The 22,198-nt window shown below is 41.3% G+C and overlaps 1 protein-coding gene across 1 annotated transcript in view; it reads left to right on the plus strand.

Moving 5' to 3' along the window:
* Positions 1 to 22,198, plus strand: part of man1a1 (mannosidase, alpha, class 1A, member 1) — a 517,794-nt gene that overhangs the window by 189,172 nt on the left and 306,424 nt on the right. The window contains exon 2 of the mRNA XM_041187990.1: positions 1,767 to 1,863. Within this exon, the coding sequence (XP_041043924.1) occupies positions 1,767 to 1,863 (97 nt within the window). The remainder of the gene's footprint in view (positions 1 to 1,766; positions 1,864 to 22,198) is intronic.

Raw genomic sequence — 22,198 nt, forward strand, 5'->3', positions numbered from 1 at the left:
CAGCAAGTCAGCAATAAGGTTTTTTTTGTCATTTTGGTCTTGTTCCAGCTGCATCCTTACCGTAAAATAGATTGGTGCAGAACTCAAAATTTGGTACCTGACAGTCCAAGATCACCAAACTGTGTTTGACAAGTTACGTATGAGACTGCTTCCATTCACACACCTTCTGTATTTGTTGCTAATTGAGCTTTATCTAGCCAGACTGGAAGTCAATTTCAGGACAACCTGCTGTACTGCAACCAGCCTATTGCATTTTGTGTTCTTGCAGAAGTTCCAGAATATCTTCCTGACATGAATTGTGTGCTTCTGGAAAAAAAACTTGTCCTGGGTCCACTTGCATGTGTATTATTTCCCTTTTCTTTACCCACCAAGACCCCTCTCTTCTATCATCAGGCGTGCTTCCATTTCTCCACTTTTAAGTGCTCTGCACTACCAACTCCCTACCCCAACCCTTCACTCCTCAATCTACCTGCTCTCTTGCAGTTGTACCAATTTTAACCTCCAATTAGACAAGGCCCCCCCCCCTCCCCCCCAACCAATATCTAAGCTCCCCTAATCCTGGCTTCCTGAATTTTGCTGATTTTAATTGCTCTGTCTTCAGCTGCCTGGGTCTTGAGCTTTGGAATTCCCCCATCTTTCTGTTTCCCTTTCCCCTAAAATGCTCCTCAAAACTGTTCTTTTTGATCAAGCCTTTGGTCATCTGACCCAATATTTGGTTTGATGTTGCATTTTGTTTTATGATACTCCTACGAAGCATCTTGGGATATTTTACTACATTAAAGGTGCTATATAAATCAAAGCTTTTGTTGAGGCTTCCCCCCACAACCCCCAATCATATAATCTTAGACAGTTTTCCCTTGATCCAGCTTTATTTAGCCAAACTGGAAGGAAGGGAGTCTCATCACAACTTGCATTGTGTTTTGTCTTTGGTACTCATGAAAATTCCAGAATTGCTCCTTGCCATGAAGTCTGTACCTGTCCCCTGTATGACTGGCACCACAGTGCTGACAGAATATGTTGCCAAAAGCTTGCATTGTATCCACTCATCAAGATGACTTGACAGAATCTCCTTCTCTCTGATCACTACCACTGAGAAGATGCACTTTTGGGAATACCATCTGATCCAAATTTCCTACTGAATCTTACACCATCCTGACTTGGACATACTTCACTGTTAATTCAATGTTGCTGACCAGTGTCTTGGAAATATGTACCTCCCCTTCATAGGAGAGGGATTTCAGTAGTTCAAGAAACAAGCATAGTCACCTTCACGGGCAATTCGAGGTGGACAATTGCCAGCGTTGCTTGTGTTAGAGAACAAATATAAAAAAGCTTTATTTTAGTTACCTGAATTTATTTAAGTTCGTTATTGTTGAAAATTTTCTATACTGGAGTCTGGAATTCACTTTTTTCTCTACGTGCATTTGTAGTTCAGCTTAAAGTTGGTGAAAAGCCATTTCAACTTTTTTTACCCTTTTACTTGCATATTGCAATTCAAAAATTGGAAACTATACAAGTTAAACATTTAAAGAAAAATTCAATTTCTAGAGCTAGAATACTTTTTATCTTATACTAAAAGTAATGTTTTTTCAAACATGCATCAATTACAGATTCTAAATATTTAGTTAAACATGCTTTGATTTAGTGTGTGTGGAGAAGAAATGACTGGCCTAGAAAATTCAATGTATTGTTCTATGTTTTGTATAATAATTTGGATAAAACCTGTTTGTATTGGAATTTACCAAGCATTCCATTATGTTTTGTAGATGATGAAACATGCTTGGGAAAATTACAAACGTCACGCATGGGGATCAAATGAGTTGAAGCCTTTATCTAAACAACACCATTCTAGTAGTCTATTTGGTAAGTATTTTACCGTATGACTTTTTTCCCTCGAATTTAATATTGGGGGCTGAAAGCTGTGCGGAGTTTATACATTTTTTTAGCTTGTATAGAAAGATACATTTGACAAAAAACTATAAGTTACTTATGGTGCCCATAAGTTGATGGGGTTGAAAACACCTCAAACAATATTTATTCTGCATAAACAGAGCAGAAATGACCTCATTAGATCTGTTTCCATGGATTTGCATAATGCAATTACGCAGTGTGGCTTGACTGTTTAAGCATTCCGTTCTGACATTTGTGTAAAATCTATTGTAAAGGGCTGAAACAGTGGCAGTCAATACAACAGTAAGAGCAATAATACACATTTATATCATGACATAAACACATTTAATTTCCCAAGATGTTTCAAAGAGAAGAAACATATGTTTTCTAACTGGAGCACTTTTTGCAACTGTGATAAAGTTTTAAGTTCACAAATATTTCCTGTGTTCACACATTGATAGTCCTTCATCATACTGGTGCATTACGCTATAATTACGTTTTTTTCCCTCCTCAAAACCTCTGCATACTTGTTTTCAACAATGGATTGTGTTATTTCTGTCAATTAATACATTGCAGGATTGTTTAAAGAAATACTGCATACATATGTTTTGCAAATATGTGGACATGATAAAAATTTGCAGCAATGTTTTAAAAAATCATCTGGAATCAATAATCACATGTCTGGGCTAACTAGGAATATTGTGAAAAGGAATAAAAAAGACTTAACCTTAATATAGCACCTTTCATAAACTCAGGACACCCCTAAGCATTTATGAGCCAATTAAGTATTTTTTGAAATATTGCAGGAAGCACCGGAACCAATTTGCACATATAGCAATGTGATAATTACCAGATAATTTGTTTGTGTGATGTTGATTTTCCCCCTCCCTCCCCGCCCTTTGAGTAGTGCCCTGGGATTATTTATGTCTACTTGAGACGGCACACAGGGCCTTGGTTTAATGTCTCAAGTGAAAGATAGTACCTCCAACACTGCAGCATACTCTCGGTATCACACTGGATTGCCAGCTTTGATTTTTGGGCTCAAGTCCCGGAGTGGGCCTTGAACCCAGACCTTCTGACTCAGAGGCAGGAGTGCTACTGATTCTGTAGCTAAATTATTTTGATTGCTTTTCATAACTTAATTGAATCGTCTTGCCTTTCAATAATATCAAAAATGACTTTCATGTTTTTCCATTCACTGCTGAGTATTTACTGTGCCTACATATCGTATTCAAGGAAGTGACTGGGTTCAGTGGACTTAAGTCTGTCATTTCCACATCCCCGAAAGCTCAAGAAGATACTGGCTAGCTTCTATTTTCATAATTCTTCCTAATTCATTCAATTATGCATACAATTAACAAATAGACTTCATGTACTGGCAAAATCATTTCCATTGTCACTGACATTTAAAACTTTTTTGCATATTTGGTGGGGTGATTTGTGTTTTATTTTGACCCCACCCAAGTTCTAAAGACAAACAGCTTCACTTTTGGCTACATTCTTAGTTCCTTCTCCACAAAATGCCTATGAGCTTCTAGACATGTTTTTTTGGTGAGTAGAGACCCTGGATTCTGCAATTTCCTGCTGGGAATTTGCTCCAGTTCATATGCGAGGTTTTATCATGCATTCTGATACATGGTTCACAAGTTTTGAAATTCTGATATTGCTTGCTGCTTCTTGTTTCTACAATGTGCATTATAAATCATTACAATATGAAAGCAAAATACTGCTGAAAACCAGAAATAAAAACTGAAAATGCTGCCATTACACAGCAGGTCAGGTTGCCTCTGTGGAGGAAGGAACAGAGTTAACATTTTGATTTAGTTTCATGTTTTGATATTTTTTCCTAGTTTAAGCCAGTAACCAGTTTCAGAATTTCTTAGGAATTGCAAAGCTTTCCTGGTGTCAGACCAACTGACTTGTGTTCTCAGGTTGTGTCTTATGTGACCAAGTTTAGCAGTAGAGCTTTAAGGGACCATGAGAATCACTCAAAAGAAAAGCCTGACCTCCAGAATGTACAATCTGATTTACCCCTGTGCTGCCCCATTTTGTTAAGACTCCCAAAAAGATACAGCAAGTAAACTGTAATCATCAGCACCCTGCTGGGCACTGCCATCTCACAGCGGATGTATAACAGAGACCTGTTCTGTATAAGTTTCTTTCAGTTGCATGATCTTCATCACTCTCAAGTTCCTCCAGTGTTGGTCACTGGGGTACAACCCAGGGGTTGACCAGGGGTGACCTTCGGATTTTGTAGAGTGATGCTGATTCCTGTATGGTGCCCAGCGGCAGTCAAAAGATTGTACTTTTGTGTAATATATAGAAATGTGATTTGTGGATTGTATTTAGCAGTAGCTTCCACCAACAGATGAACAGTTTAACCAATACCTTGACTTTCCTTTACTATTGGATATAATTGCCTTTTGAACTCACCTGAGATCTAGTTTTCCTCTATTGGAACAAAGCTCTCATAAGTTTGCAGGATGAACAGATTACATTGAGTGCACATGTGTGCTATGGAATGTTGCAAGATAATTTTGTTCAATTCAGTAAAAGCTTAAGATAGAGTTATTTGTAGGCAGTATCAAAATTGTCCACTTTTTTTCTGCAGCAGCCTCTGGCTTTTACAAAATTGCATCATACAGGTTAATAGAAGAGTTTGAAAAATACAAACCATTGAACCCAAGGCTTTTAAATCTGTATTTAATTCAGGAGGAAGTGGCTACAATTAAAAAAATGTTTAGGGAAATTTTGAAATAATATTGACCAAGTCAGATCGAAATTGTCTTCAACACTGTGCAGCTCACCTATTTTTAAGTGCCTCTCTGAGGTACAATTACTAATGTTAATTTGCTCGCTTGGCTGTGCAGAACTTGAGAATTGCTGAAAAAGAGAGACAATGCTGTTGAAGCTTTTTCATCTTGCACTCCTCAGGACAGATTCTCAAGAATAGCGAATCTCAAAGGGAACAACAATTTACACTAAATAAATGAGAAATTGTTGTTCCCTTTGAGATTTTATGTTGTTGTGAATCTGTCCCAATGAGTGCATGGTGAAAAGCTTCAACAGCATTGTCTCTTCTTTCAGCAATACTAATGTTAATTTGTGTGAAGTAAGAGAGCATTGAGAGATTTGCCTATCCTGACAGTATACTGACAATCCTACTTGACCCTCAACTAAATTTCAAACCCCGCATCCAGTTCATCCCCAAAATTGGCCACGTCCATCTCAAAAGTTCTCCATCACCATCTCTGTCTTAACCTCACCACTGTTGTAACCTTCATTCATGCCTTTGTGATCTCCAGGCTTTATTTGTACAATTCATTTCTTAAAATTTCAGCAGAACATTTGAATAAGAGGTCCATAAAAGGAAGTTGGACATCTATGCTAGATAGTTGATGGAACATGGCCTTTCTAGCCTTGCAGCAAACAACTAGAACAGGCTAGAATTTTAAGAGAGCCCTGTGTAACCTTTTCTATTCAAATGAGACCATAATTGAGTAATACTTGGACCTAAATTGGCTGCTAAAAGGTGTGTGTGGGTGGTGGTTGGGGGATGGCAGTGGTGGTGTGTGGGGAGGGTTGTAGGTAGCACAAGATCGTTGATTTGAAAGGAATGGGTTAACATGTTACTTGACAACACTGGAAGTCTTAATTTTATACATTTTAACTCATTCATTCATTTGAACATTTTTAAAAAGTAAATGTTAAATTCTTCAAACAAATATTGTTAACAGCAGTTGGCTTTCCTTTGTTTATTGTGTAATTGTTTCTAATTATTGGTCCATCAGCTTGCCAAGCTGACCTCTTTGGACATGGTTTGGAATGTTGTTGGCCCTGTGTATCTAATTCTGATACAACTGGAAAAGAGGGCTATTACTTGAAGATATCAGTACACAGCTATTATAGCTTGAACACAAAATATTGTGATTGTTCTTTATTTATATGGCTCTGGAAGCAGTTATAATTTGATGTTGAGGTGAATGGTTGTGATGCTACCAGGAATGGATCTGATCGATGATCTGACTTGGATGGTCACAGCCACAATTTTAAGCTGTTCCTCATGTTCCACTAGAACAAGTGGCCACTTTTTCCCTGGCCGGTCTTCAAGCAGTTGAGGGTTGTACAGATTTTCTGTGGAAGTTTGAAACCTGGAACTTCACTACTTGGCTCAGTTAGTGATGCTTGTACTCAACCAAGAGGTGCACCATCGAGAGGTAGAGCTGCTGTCAGTTTGTAGGGTGTGGAGTGTGTTCCAGTCGGTACTACAGGGTTTCAGACAGGTATGTGGGTCTTTTTTTTTGAGATCCTATGTCAATGGGAGTGGTTTGTGAGCTGTCAGCCAGTGGTGTTCTTTGAGGAGGCTGTTTTCCTGCAGACATCAGGAGGTTCAATATGTGCTAGCACATTGTGAATTAACTGCCCAAGTAGTTCACTGTAATGACGTTTTGCAAATTGTATACCCTTTCACTGTAACCAATGTAAAAATTCAAATTTGATTTTTAAATGCATTTATTTAATGAAGAAGAAAATATAAAAGAAGTTTAAAAGCTACTCTGATACATAATGCCTGGAAGTATCCTTTGTGGTTTGTGGAGGCTGTAGGTGGGAATGGAGGTGGGATGGGAGAAAAATAGTATGGAAATGGTATGACTTTCTGTCTAGGTTTGATAACAGAATAACGTAGAAGCTGAATTCCAGGTTGGCTCATGGGATTAGAATGCAATCTTTTAGTAAATTTTAAATGAAAGAAAAATAGCCATTGGGATAGTTCTCAGAAATGTTATGCTTCGCCAACCTTATCTGTGGTGTTGAAATCTATGTTTTTGAAAATGAGACAAGGCAGTATTCAAAGTTTAATCCTGAAGATTTATTAGCAGTTGAGCAGGTCTGAAAATGTCTTGGTGATATATAAAAAAAAAAATTAAGCCTACAGCCAGAAAACATTGAATCTGATTTTTTTTTTGTGCTAAACTGCCATGAGCATGTTAAGTGAATCTGTTTTTAAGTTTGTCTACTACCTATTGCTATTTTGGCAATCAATATCATATTTAAAATGAAGATATGTTTGGTGATTAGATTGTGCACTGCCTAGGATCTGGTTTGAATCCTGCCCAGACTAAAGGCTCCAATGCAAAATGAAACTGGGCAGAAATGTGAGAGTATGGGGTTCCAGCAACCGTAATAGAACCTAGATTGGCATTAAATTGCTAAACTCAATCACAGAAGCTATAAGGAAGATTGCTTTGGATAGTAGAAGGCCGCATCAGTGCAAGTTTTGAGGTTTACCTTCAAATATTGTCGTTAAGGCACAACGTGGGTGCTGTGTGTGTTTGGGGACAGGGGAGAACTTCACAATAACAAGTTATATTTATAAAATGCCTATAATGTAAGAAACACCCCAATATGCTTCACAACAATGTTATAAAACATAGTATCAATCTGAGCCACATAAGGAGATATTGGGTAAGATGAGCAAAAGCTTGGTCAAAGAGGTAGGTTTTAAGGAGTGCCTTAAAAGAAGGAAAATGAGGGAGAGAGATGGAGAGACAGAGGGAGGGAATTCCAGAGCTTGGGGCCTAGGCAACTGAAAGTGCAGCCACCAGTGGTAGAGCAATTAAAATTGAGAATGCAAAAGATGCCGGAAGTAGATGAGCTCAGATATCTTGGAGAGTTACTGGACTGGAGGAGATTACAGAGTTAGGGAGGGGAGAGGTCAAGGAGATCTTGGGTTTACTGAGACACAGACTGCCTTCCCACCTTGATGCCCATTTAAAAATCTCATCATGCCATCGTTGGTATTCACCCAGTGGCAAGCAGGGGACTCAACATGCAGGAAGCCTGAAAAGCAACCCTGTTGGGTTTGCTTGCAATCTCCTTGAGGAGGGATGGGGGTTCCCTCATTCAAAGGTATTCAGTGTCTGCATGGGATAACTGGCATTGGAATCTGGAATTAAAAGTATAATGATGACCATGGAACCATTGTCGATTGTTGTAAAAGCCCGTCTGGTTCACTAATGGCTTTAAGGGAAGAAAATGTGCCATCCTCCGGTCTGGTCAACATGTGACTCCAGACCCACAGCAATGTGATTGACTCTTAAATGCCCTCTGAAATGGCCTAGCAAGCCACTCAGTTGTAACAAACCACTACAAGTCACAAAAAAGGAACAAAACTGGACGGACCAGCCAGCATCGACCTAGGCACCGGAAACGACAACAGCAAACTCGTCCCTGTCAACCTTGCAAAGCCCTCCATATTAATACCTGGGGCCTAGTGCAAAAATTGGGAGAGCTGTCTCACAGAGTAGTCAAGCAACAGCCTGACATTGTCACCCTTACGGAATTATATGTTACAGGTAATGTCCCAGACACCACCATCACCACCCCTGGGTATGTCCTGTCCCACCGGCAGGACAGACCCAGCAGAGGTGGCAGCACAGTGGTACACAGTTGGGAGGGAGTTGCCCTGGGAGTCCTCAACATTGACTCCAGACCCCATGAAGTCTCGTGGCATCAGGTCAAAGATGGACAAGGAAGCCCCTGCTGATTACCACGTACTGCTTTCACTCAGCTGATGAATTCGTGCTGCTCCATGTTGAACACTGCTTGGAGGAAGCACTGAGGGTGGCAAGGGCGCAGAATGTACTCCAGGTGGGGGACTTCAATGTCCACCACCAAGAGTGGCTCGGTGGCACCGCTACTGACTGAGCTGGCCAAGTCCTCAAGGACATAGCTACTAGACTGGGTCTGCGGCAGGTGGTGAGGGAACCAACAAGAGGGAAAAACATGCTTGACATCATCCTCACCAACCTACCTGCTGCAGATGCATCTGTCCATGACAGTATCAGTAGGCGTGACTACCGCACAGTTGTTGTGGAGACGAAGTCCCAGCTTCACATTGAGGATACTCTCCATCATGTTGTGTGGCACTACCACCATGCTAAATGGGATAGATTTCGAACAGATTGAGCAACTCCAGACTAGGCATCCATGAGGCGCTGTGGGCCATCAGCAGCAGCAGAATTGTACTCGAACAAAATCTGTAACCTCATTGCGCCCGGCACATCCCCCACTCTACCATTACCACCAAGCCAGGGGATCAACCCTGATTCAATGAATAATGCGGAAGGACATGCAGCACCAGGCGTACCTAAAACAAAAAAATGAGGTGTCAACCTGGTGAAGCTATAACACAGGACTATTTGCATGCCAGCAGCATAAGCAGCAAGTGGTTGACAGGGCTAAGTGACCCTACAGCCAATGGATCAGATCTAAGCTCTGCAGTCCTGTCACATCCAGTTGTGAATGGCGGTGGACATTTAAGCAACTCACTGGAGGAGGAAGCTCCATAAATATCCCCATCCTCAATGATGGAGGAGCCCCATAGAGCAGTGCAAAAGATCAGGCTGAAGCATTTGCTACAATCTTCAGCCAGAAGTGCCTAAGTGGATGATCCATCACTTGCTTTCTGGAGGTCCCCAGCATCACAGATACCAGTCTTTAGCTAATTCGATTCACTCCACGTGATATCAAGAAATGGCTGAAGGCACTGGATACCGCAAAGGCTATGGGCCCTGACAATAGTCCGGCAATATTACTGAAAACTTGTGCTCCAGAACTTGCTGCGCCCCTAGTCAAGCTGTTCCAGTACAACTACAACACTGACATCTACACGGCTACGTGGAAAATTTCTCAGGTATGTTCTGTACACAAAAAGGACAAATCCAACCCAGCTAATTACCGCCCCATCTGTCCACTCTTGATCATCAGTAAAGTAATGGAAGGGGTCATCAACAGTGCTATCAAGCAGCACTTGCTTAGCAATAACCTGCTCACTGACACCCAGTTTGGGCTCCACCAGGGCCACTCAGCTCCTGACCTCATTACAGCCTTTGTTCAATCTTGGACAAAAGAGCTGAACTCCCGAGATGAGGTGAGAGTGACTGCCCTTGACATCAAGGCCACATTTGACCAAGTGTGGCATCAGGAGCCCTGGCAAAACTGGAACCAATGGGGATCAGGGGGAAAACTCTCCACTGGTTAGAGTTATATCTATCACAAAGGAAGATGGTTGTGGTTGTTTTAGGTCTATAATCTCACTTCCAGGACATCACTGCAGGAGTTCCTGAGGGTAGTGTCCTCAGCCCAGCCATCTTCAGCTGCTTCACCAATGACCTTCCTTCCATCATAAAGTCAGAAGTGGGGATGTTCGCACAATGCTCAGTACCATTCGTGACTCCTCAGACATTGAAGCAGTCCATGTCCAAATGCAGCAAGACCTGGACAATATCCAGGCTTGGGCTGATAAGTAGCAAGTAACATTCGCACCACACAAGTGCCAGATAGTGACCATCTCTAACAAGAGAGAAACTAACCATGACCCCCTTGATGTTCAATGGCATTACCATCACTGAATTCCCTCACTATCAACATCCTGGGGGTTATCATTGACCAGAAACTCAACTGGACTAGCCATATAAATACTGTGGCTACAAAAGCAGGTCAGAGGCTAAGAATAATGCGATGAGTAACCCTCCTCCTGACTTCCCAAAGGTTGTCCACCATCTACAAATCAGAAGTGTAATGGAATACTCCCCACTTGCCTAGATGAGTGCAGTTCTCACAACTCTCAAGAAGCTTGACAGCGTCCAGAACAAAGCAGCTTGATTGATTGGCACCACTTCCACAAATATTCATTCTCACCACCGCTGATGCACCATAGCAGCAGTGTGTATCATCTACAAGAAGCGCTGCAGGAATTCATCAAGGTTCCTTAGGCGGCACCTTCCAAACCCACAACCACTACCATCTAGAAGGGCAAGGACAACAGATAGATGGGAACACCACCACCTGGAAGTACCCCTCCAAGTCACTCATTGCCCTGACCTGGAAATACATCACCATTCCTTCGCTGTCGCTGGATCAAAATCCTGAAACTCCCTTGCTAGCAGCACTGTGGGTATACCCGTACCACATGGACTGCAGCGGCTCAAGAAGGCAGTCCACCTTCTCATGCCCAACTAGGGATGGGCATTAAATGCTGGCCCAGCCAGCGAAGCCCACATCCCGTGAATAAATAAAAAGAAAAGGGTGAGGCAGTATCCTGCTGAGAGCCTGCCCATGCTGCTGATACCCTCTTTCCCGCCCCCACGACCCCGACCTTGCAACCCACCACCCCCCCTTCCCCCATTCATCACTCACCTGTGTGGCAGTCGCCACCATCTCACTTGCTTGGCAGTGCCACTGGGATAATTGGCCAGCAGCAGCTCTCAGAGGGCGGGACTTCCATCCCCAAGGTCCTTGCTCCTCATGAAGGCTCAGTGCTGCCTAGTCGGTAGGCCTTCCCAATAAGATACGATGCAGTGGCAAACAACATGTCAGCTCCATTAAATACCACCTGTGAAGTCTTAAGGACACAAGAAATTTCCAGTAGCAGATGAGCTGAAGCAGGTGAAGTCGGGCAATATTGCAGAGGTGGGAATAGGCAGTCTTAATGATGACATGCATATCAAGTCAGGAGCTCATCTTGGATCAGACATGACACCAAGGTTGTGCAAACAGGCTGGCTTAATCTTAGAGATAAAAACAAAAAACTGCGGATGCTGGAAATCCAAAACAAAAACAGAATTACCTGGAAAAACTCAGCAGGTCTGGCAGCATCGGCGGAGAAGAAAAGAGTTGACGTTTCGAGTCCTCATGACCCTTCAACAGAACTAGGTGAATCCAAGGAAGGGGTGAAATATAAGCTGGTTTAAGGTGTGTGTGTGTGTGTGTGTGTGTGGGGGCGGTTGGGTGGGGGGAGAGAAGTGGAGGGGGGTGGTGTGGTTGTAGGGACAAGCAAGCAGTGATAGAAGCAGATCATCAAAAGATCTCACAGACAACAGAACAAAAGAACACATAGGTGTTGAAGTTGGTGATATTATCTAAACGAATGTGCTAATTAAGAATGGATGGTAGGGCACTCAAGGTATAGCTCTAGTGGGGGTGGGGAGGAGCATAAAAGATTTAAAAATATTTAAAAATAATGGAAATAGGTGGGAAAAGAAAAATCTATATAATTTATTGGAAAAAACAAAAGGAAGGGGGAAGAAACAGAAAGGGGGTGGGGATGGAGGAGGGAGCTCAAGACCTAAAGTTGTTGAATTCAATATTCATTTTGAAGGTAGCATCATCGGAACAGATGTGACGGAGGCGAATTTTGAAGGTAGCATCATCCCCCTTGTCCTCACTTATCACCCCACCAGCCTCCGCATTCAAAGGATCATCCTCCGCCATTTCTGCCAACTCCAGCATGATGCCACCACCAAACACATCTTCCCTTCACCCCCCCTGTCGGCATTCCATAGGGATCGTTCCCTCCGGGACACCCTGGTCCACTCCTCCGTCACCCCCTACTCCTCAACCCCCACCTATGGCACCACCCCATGCCCACGCAAAAGATGTAATACCTGCTCCTTCACTTCCTCTCTCCTCACCGTCCAAGGGCCCAAACACTCCTTTCAAGTGAAGCAGCATTTCACTTGCATTTCCCCCAACTTAGTCTACTGTTTTCGTTGCTCCCAATGTGGTCTCCTCTACATTGGACAGACCAAACGTAAACTGGGTGACCGCTTTGCAGAACACCTGCGGTCTGTCCGCAAGAATGACCCAAACCTCCCTGTCGCTTGCCATTTTAACACTCCACCCTGCTCTCTTGCCCACATATCTGTCCTTGGCTTGCTGCATTGTTCCAGTGAAGCCCAACGCAAACTGGAGGAACAACACCTCATCTTCCGACTAGGCACTTTACAGCCTTCCGGACTGAATATTGAATTCAACAACTTTAGGTCTTGAGCTCCCTCCTCCATCCCCACCCCCTTTCTGTTTCTTCCCCCTTCCTTTTGTTTTTTCCAATAAATTATATAGATTTTTCTTTTCCCACCTATTTCCATTATTTTAAAATATTTTTTAAATCTTTTATGCTCCCCCCTACCCCCACTAGAGCTATACCTTGAGTGCCCTACCATCCATTCTTAATTAGCGCATTCTTTTAGATAATATCACCAACTTCAACACCTATGTGTTCTTTTGTTCTGTTGTCTGTGACATCTTTTGATGATCTGCTTCTATCACTGCTTGCTTGACCCTACAACCACACCACCCCCCTCCACTTCTCTCCCCCCACCCAACACCACCCCCCCCCCCCCCCCCCCCCCCCACACACACACACACACACACACACCTTAAACCAGCATATATTTCACCCCTTCCTTGGATTCACCTAGTTCTGTTGAAGGGTCATGAGGACTCGAAACGTCAACTCTTTTCTTCTCCGCCAATGCTGCCAGACCTGCTGAGTTTTTCCAGGTAATTCTGTTTTTGTTTTGGCTTAATCTTAGACTGTTGTCTGGGAGATGGACAGCATAAGCAGTTAGGGAATGGTTCAGAGGTTCCATTTTCATTTTGTGTGTGTGTATGCATGTTGAAGATGATGTTTTTGTCAATTTGTTGTAAATAAATTTCTCATACTTCACTTTCAAAATGAAAATTCTAACTACTTCGTAACTTATTGGGAATGAATCTCACTTCTGCAGACCCTTAAAAATATAATTGCAGGCTGTTGGCACTCTCCAGCATTGCTTGCTTTTCTTCTGTTAATTTGAAGTTTCTTTCCCCTTATACTTTTGTTTCAAGTGAATGCTGACAAACACATAAGGATACTGACTTCCAAAGGTCCAATGGTGCAACAAGGGGAATACAGACAAATTAATGTTGAAGCACCAAGCTAAATGTCAGATAGTGAATGGTTTAATTTCCATATACTTCACAATTCAGTGATTGTTTTCCAAGCTAATGCACCTCCTCTCATGATCATCTGTAATTTAATAAGACGTAGGTTAGATGGACCAAAGGTACATTGTGGTTCTTTGTACCACAATTTTAAAAATAAAGCACAGATATTTTATTCTCAAATGGAACTGATTGGGGAGAATTAATCTTTAATGAAATCAAAAACATAAGGAACTTAAATAGAACATAGCTCTGAGAGATAACAAAGCTACTATTTGGATGTTAGCATGCCAATACCAACTTTTTCCCTTTTTACTAAAGTTTTACTGTTCGTGTTTCAAAGAGTTTTTTGCGGAATTAGCTTTAGGAAGCATAAACAAGCCTCTGCAGCTCTGGTTCGTTATCTAGAGAACATTCATTTGCCACTTGAAGCACCAAGCCAGATGCAAGTCATTGGCCATCTGAGTTTCTTGTGTATTAAAGAAAGTTGATATTCATTCTGGTTTCATTCAGTGCCTGTGACCACAAATTAGTACAAATTTCCAGACCAGACACTTTCAAGCTCTTTACCGGTTGGTGGTACCTTTATGGTGATCTGGACCTCTTTTCGTTAACTAGCGGCTTCTTTATGGGCACCAGACACAGATCCCCAACCCTACCATTAACTGGTGCTTTTGCAAATTTTCTCCACTCCTCACTTTCCTTTAAGACAGCCTCCCCTAGAAGTGATTGATGACGGCGCAGCCAAAAGTCTCCTGCTTGGCGGCAGTGGAACCAGCCAGAACAACTGCTCCGATTCCTTTAATCATAAATTCAGAACCTCCCGCCCTTGCTGCTTCAGTCGTAAATTATGTCTCTGGAGAATCAACAAGAGCGGGGCGGAGGGATGCTGCGATTGAAGAAGCTGGAGCTACAAGCATGGGAGAGACAGAATCTGTGATTGGACGAGCAGCTCCTCACAGATTTTGACTCTCCCAAATACGGCTGGGAGGGTGCGGGATGACTTTTCTCTCATTTTCTGCCCCCAGTCATTGATATCCCACAGGCTTTTCAGGGTGATTTGCCTGCTGCCCTCAAGTTTTGAACCCTGGCTTCAGTCTTCCCAGTATTTCATTGGATGAAATTTATGTTCATCCAGTACTGGATGTCGGATAATAATCTAATAATTTAGTCATGCTGGAAGAGTTGATAGAGGTGGTGGTGAGGTAAAACTGGGTGTCATCACTGTACATGTGGAAACTAATTTTGTGCCTTGGGATGATGTTGATGAGAAGCAGCCTGCAGATGAGAAATAGATGGAGCCAAGGATAGATCCTTGGAGGACACCAGTTGCAAAGGCATGGGAGCAGGAAGAGAAACCATTGCAAGTAATTCTCTGGCTATTGTTAGATAGTTAAGAATAGAACTAGGTGAGAGCAGTCCTGTCCAGCTGGACGATATGGAGAGGCAGAGGAGAATGGTGTATTCAACTGTGTCAAAGGCTGTAGACAAAAACAACAACTTATAGTAGCTTCAATGTAACAAAACCCCACAAAGTGCCTGATTTTCTCACTGATATCATCACTGGCTGCCCAAAATATAAAAGTCCTCCCAATGAAGTTTCTAGAGCTACAAACGTTTCCTATGCTGGGAGTGTGCATGAAAACTTGTGGACTATCTATCTCATCATGATTGAGTATAAAAGTGCGACTGCCATTGAAATTTGATTTTTTTCTAAAATAACTGACCTCAATTATTAGAAAGTTATGGGGGTTTGTTTTATACTTGGGTCACATTCTATGCAAGTACAAACAATACCATTCTCCATAATTCAAGGAAGACTTCTATCAACAGCTACTACAGGGCTATTTCCTTCCACAGGGATTCTTGTGACAAGAGACTTAAAGGTCATAATTGACTACTTTTCATTGTAGATGCTTGTTAATCGGTGGTTTGCATGTTTCATTTGATAAGGGTTGCTAAAGTGCTAAAAGTCCTGAGTCCTTGTACAAATCTGCACAATGTTTTATTAAATTTATCAGACTCTGATGTTTTTGAGGGGCAATAAGAGAGGTAACTTTGTCCTGTTGAAGAGATGCTTTCCAACCTTAAATACAGAGCTTCGATTTGCTTACAGTTATCAGCTACAAGAAATGCAATATTACATCAACTTCCTTTCCCAAGATGTTTGACCTCCTACAACACTACCTTTGAAGCAATATAAAAGTAACTTGAGTAAAGGAGGAGAAATTAAATTCCAAATCTTTTGAAATCTTTTGAATCAATCTTGTAATTGCATCCAGTATAAATTAAAAAACACATTCTATCAAATCCACTTGGAGTATTTGATAGCAGGATAACCTGCTTCTCTTGCTGTGCAAGAAACAAATGGCAAATCAGAGACCGATGAATGCTTTATATAATTGCAAATGTTTTTTTAAATTCATTTACGGGATATGGGTGTTGCTGACTAGGCCAACATTTATTACCCATCCCTAATTGCCTTTGAGAAGGTGGTGATGAGCTGCCGTACACCCACAGTGTCATTAGGGAGGGAGTTCCAGGATTTTGACGCAGCCAGAATGAAGAAACGGTGATATAGTTCCAAGTCAGGATTTTAAGTGGTTTGGAGGGGAACTTTAGGTGGTTGTGTTCCCATGGGCCTGCTGCCCTTGTCTGTCCTGATAATCAAGACATTACAATGACAGTCATGGAAAAATACCTTTATAGATGACTCCAGCAAGCAGCAAGAGCATTGTTAGCAGTGGATGCTAAAGAAAATAGTCTTATATATTCTGAGACTTGCTGTTGTAAAAGCCTCATGAATATGATATTGACACCTCAGCTGAGGCTCTCTACATTAATGTTTCAATTTTGAGTAGAACTAGTGGTCTCACTTATAATCCACTAAAATTTCAAATTTACTTTTGTCAATGTTAAGTTGCGTTCTTTTGACATCATAGAACAATAGAATGATACAGCAGAAAAAGCAGCAGTTTGGCCTATAATGCCTTCTGTTTGGTATCTAATTAATCCCATTCCCTTACTCTTACCCCAGAGCCTTGTCATTTTTTTTTCTCCTTTCATTTACTTACCCAATCCTCCTTTAAAAATTGAAGCTCCTTCCACCACTCCTTCAGGCAGTCTATTCCAGATCACAAACACTCATTCTTTTTATATGTAAATGTTTCCTCACATCTCCTTTTTTTTTGCCAGTCACCTTAAATCTGTGTCCTCTGGTTACTAATCCTTCTGCTACTGGAGAATGTCTCTTTATTTACTCTATCAAAACTGGTCATGGTTTTAAACACCTCAAATTTCTGAATGTTCTCTACTCTAATGAAAACACACCCATTTTCTGAATTGTCTTCACTGAAATAAAGTCCTTGGTTCAGAAAACTGCACAATTCCAAATACTTATTCCAGCTGTGTGAATTCTAATATGGAGTAAATAAAAGCAGAAAATGCTGGAAAAACTCAGGTCAGGCAGGATCTGTGGAGAAAGAAGCAGAGTTAACCTATCATCACTGTTGATCTCATTTCCGTACTCTCTCCCCCTGCTGTAGTACTTTCAAGTCTTGTGCTCTGTGCCTGAAACTGAAATTATGAGCTTAACTGTCTTTGTTGCTCCTCACACTTCCTGACTCTCTCATGATCACCTGAAGTAATATTCGGTTGTCATGTTTGTTGTAGAGCTGGAAGCTATTTTTGCAGCTTTCTTCCCATCAATTGTTCTGATGGTAAGGACCCATTTTTTAGTTGTGAGGTTCTGTAGTTGAGAAGGGCTAAATTAATATCATTGTTCTTTTTTAAATCAATTCTTTGATTGTTGAAACTCCTCTTTCTGCTTCTCCATTCGACTGAGGACATAAAAACACAACATAAATAGGAATAGGAGAGAACCATTTGGCCCCTCGCGTCTGCTCCACCATTCAACAAGATCATGGCCGATCATCTTTTGTTTCGATTTCAACACTGCCATCTGACCCCAATAACTTTTGATTCCCTTGCCTAGTCCATCGGGGCCTGGAGACTTGCCAGCTCACAACTCCATCAATATGCTCAGTACCGTTTCCCTAGTGATTTCAGTTTCACCAAATTCTCCTCTCTTTTTTACCTCCTGATTTGCAGCTATTACTGGAATGTTTTTTGTATCCTCTAGTGAACACACAAGCAAAATATTAATTTCTTCTGCAATTTCCTTATTATCTATTAACTCCCTGCTGTCACTCTCTAGAGGACCTATGTTCACTTTACTTCTTTTCCTTTACAAATAACATTCCAGTTAGAAACTTTTGCCATCTGTTTTTATATTTGTAGCTAGCTTCTAATCTCTTACTCATGATTCACCTTTTAGTCATTCTCTGCCACTCTTTATATTCTTGTAGTTGTTGCTTTTTCCTTAACTTTTTTTAGTTAACTACAGATGGTGGGTCCTCCCCTTAGAGTTTTTCTTTATAATAGGCATAAATTATTCTGAATACTCTTGAGATATATATCCCCTTAAATGTTTGCCACTGCTTTTCTTGTGATCTATCCTGTAGCTTAGTTACCCAGTTCATTTCACCTAGCTCAGCTTTCATCCCCACATAGTTGCCCTTATTTAAGTTTAAGATACTAGTCTTAGAGCGTTCTTCTCCCTTGCAAACTATCTAGGCGAACTAGTCACGTGCATGAAACTACATTCCTGTGCAAAGTTATGGAACAGCTCATTAGAACACCGTTGTCTGATACCAGAATGTCCAGGATGCCACGTGTCATGAAGATTCCTTCTAGTGATGTAATGACTGTCTTTGCCATGATGCTGTGAAGTTAACTCATTTCAAATCACCTGGAGTAGCAATTGATAATGATGAAAAATCTGCCTTTAAATTCAAATCCATTCCCAGGTACTGCCATGGCCTCGAAAGAGAAGTGGAGGGTGCCAATCGTTCGCTCTGCTGTTGCCTATTCACTGCACACGTAAGGCACTTTGTGATTAGCTCTTCAATGGAGTGACTGATGCCTGGCAACCAGACTGACCGCTGGGCTCTTGCTTGACATTTTGCTACTCCCAAGTGATCTTGATGGATTTTCTGGAGAATATTGAGTCGAAATGTTTTTGGGATGACTAGCTTGTCATTTAAAAACTAAGGAATCGTCAATGATTGTGAGATGTTTTCTCTGCTTGATGTATTGGCAAAGTGCTAGGTTGTTAGGATTATAATCCGGCCATCTGTGCTGACAATAGTCTTTTATTTGGATGTATTTGTCATCCTGCTGTTGTGTTGCTTAAACGTTTGTAGTCACTTTTCCTTGGTTGATAAGTGTTTAGTCATGAGTGAAGTATATACTTCCACTTCCTCAATAAAATTTAAATCTTCCAGTTTGACTCCTTCCACTGGTAATCTTGATAATGCATCTGTTGTCATCTAGCACTTCCCTTGAATGTACTCAGTAACTGAATCGTATCTCATCAGTCTCTGTCTAAAACAGTGAATTTTAGATGGTATTTTTGCAATTTCCTTTAGATTAAGAACTAACAGTTTGTGGTTGGTTTCAATCTTAAGCTTTAATTCCATGACATAATCAGAAAATCTCTCATAGACCCATGTGGCTGCTAATGCTTCTTTCTGAACAATCGCATACCTTTTCTGTGTCTGAGAGAGATTTTGAGGAGTAATAAACTAGTTGTCTTTGTACATGTTTCTGAACTTGAATCAGTACTGTGCCCAAGCCTGTAGATGTGTCATCTGCAACAACCTTTGTCAATTCTGGATCATAATGTGCTTGAATTTCTAGTGAAATTGGGAGATTTTTGATCTGTGAAAAGCATTTTTCTGTCCACGTTCCAGCACCACTGTTGACCTTGATTTGACTGCTGTCGTAAATGGCTTGTTGATTTCTGTCAAGTTTGCTAGGAGCCTGCCTACTTGATTGATCATTCCATGGAAACTTTGTAATTCTGTGCTGGTTCTAGGCTGTAGGAATTCTCTTGGTTTTCTGTGGGTGGACAGTAATTCCTGAAGCTTGCACAGTGTACCTGAAGAATTTTAGCATAGGCTTTGCAAATCACCTTGGTTTTCTGTGGGTGGACAGTAATTCCTGAAGCTTGCACAATGTATCTGATGAATTTTAGCATAGGCTTTGCAAATTCACATTTGTTGTTGAATGTCAAACCTGCTTCTTGTAGAACCTTGAGGCTTCTCTCTCATGACAGTCATGTTGTTCCCTCAATGAACCGTGTACAAGAATGTTGTCCATTTGATGTATCACTCCTTCCGTCCTTCCAGGATCTGAGACATCGTTCTTTGGACTATCTCAGGTGCAGAAGCCATTCCGAATTTTAACCTCCTTAAAACAATGAAGACCAAACGGGGTGATAAAAGTTGTTAGCAATGGGATGAGACAACAGGTGCATTATCAAGAATATCTGTGGAATGGGTCAAATTGGAAGATTTAAATTTTATTGAGAAAGTGGAAGCATATACTACACTCATGACTAAACACTTACCAGCCACGGAAACGAGATTACAAGAGATTTTGTCCAGAGGCAACTTCCAAAAACTGCTGTTAGCGTCTAATTTTGTGAAGGGAGTGCTTTTTGCTAATTTCATCCACTGATGCCATCGGATGGATCTCACACTCTACTGACATGTTTAATTGGGTCCAATCCATGCAGGTTCTAATTAAACCATTAGATTTTGGTACTGTGATCATTCCAGAATACCACTTCATTGAATGTTTGCTAGAGAGATGACCGCTTGTTGTCGCATACATTCAGTCTTGCTTATGATTTTTTTCCCGGAGTGTGAGGGAGTTTCCTTACTGTGAAGAGACACATAGACTTAGCATCTGCCTTTAAGATTACATGACATTTCTGCCTTCAGCTTTCCTAAGCCTGAAAACGGGGATGAAAATTAATTTCTCAGTACATTACTGGACCGCTCATCGGCAATTTCATCAACCCTTGTAAAATGGCCTCAACAGCAAGCAAGCCACTGAATAATAATGACTCCTGGTTCTGTATGACATACAGGAGTTCAATCATTTATTTTTCCTTATATATTAATCTTGCCAAGCAGTGGCCTGTTACTTTGTGTAGTCCCTGTTGGACCTTGCAACTGAATGGAGTATGGCTGTAACGTGATATTTTTAAGTCATTTTACTTGATCAGATAATAATGAAACACCTGTGCCAGTATCTAGCTTCAATTGTTCGGGGTGACCATCAAATTCTAATTTAATGCTCCAATAATTATTTCCTGTTTTGTTAACTTATCCAAGGGGGGGTATTTGTTTTTTCAGCGACTCTTCCACTTCTTGGATTTGACTTGGCCTTGTTATTTTCTCTTTCTTCCTGTGAGCCACTTGAATTTTAGATCGGCAGACAATCTTAAAATGTCTGAACTTTCCACCATTGTGGTACTCAGCTCTCCCTCCTGGGCATTCTTCTCGCTTCACCACTTTTCCGCTACATCGAGAGCATCTCAAGATGGCAGTTGGCTCCCGATTTCATGAGTTTTTGTTTCTGTGTGCTTTCTCTTTTTTTTTGCCTGACATATTAGATGACTTCACTCATCCTTTTCCAATGGATATCACTTTCCCTATGAATAACTGCTCTGTTTAGCTTCCTAAGCTCAGTCTGTCATGCTATTTGTACTGCCTTGGCGAGAGCTAAATCATCCCTCTTTTATAAGAGAGCTGATAAGATTTCCTCTAAGACCCCAACTATAATATACGATTGCGTTATTAATTCATTTCTGAGGATCCCATGCTCACAATTCTCCGCAAGTCTGTACAGGTCATTTTAAAAATGAACCCATGCATTCACCTGGTTTTTGTTTCCTCTTATTAAATTTCGCTTAACTTCTTCAAACACTGAAGTGTGCATTGAATGCCTGGAGGACTTAGTCATATGAGCTTGAAGCCTCATCGATTCCCTGCCTTGCTATTACATTGCCTGCAGTAGCCCTTACTGCATAGAGTATGACCTGATCCATTTGTCCCTCCTCATGCAAACCTGAAGCTGTTCTGTATCTGGAGAATTTCTTCCTCCAATCATCCCAGCATTGAGCCTGTTGGAAGCCTTCCGTTCTTTGGAATGGTTTTGGGAGAGGCAGTGTAGACTCTGTGCTTGTCCTAAGCTCTGGATATTTTGCTGCTTCAGTAGTTTGGCTTGTAGATGGTGATCTGTATTCACTACTATCTGGACTCTGGGTCTGTGTGTCTGCTTGCATCTGCCGCACCCACAATGCTCTCTTCTCAGGTGAGTCTTCAATTTTTTTTCTTCTTGTCCTTTTTCCAAGGTCTTTCAGGTCTGCAGTCTTCTCTGAGTTTTTCTGGGTCTGTATGCTCTGTCCACTGCCATCATGTTTCGTCTCCAGTTCAGAGTCCAGATGGGGTTTCTTTAGGGTTTGCACGTTACCCTAAGAATGCTACCATAGACTTATTTGTAAAAACCATTCTTTCTTGTTTATTTACAGATCTATGTATATCTACATGAGGTTGTACTTCTGCTTTCCACCAGACCTCAGTTACTTAATCATGGGACATTGCATCATAGTTACATCAGTAGTTAC

This window comes from Carcharodon carcharias, chromosome 5 (assembly GCF_017639515.1).
Source record: "Carcharodon carcharias isolate sCarCar2 chromosome 5, sCarCar2.pri, whole genome shotgun sequence".
Classification (NCBI taxonomy): Eukaryota; Metazoa; Chordata; class Chondrichthyes; order Lamniformes; family Lamnidae; genus Carcharodon; species Carcharodon carcharias.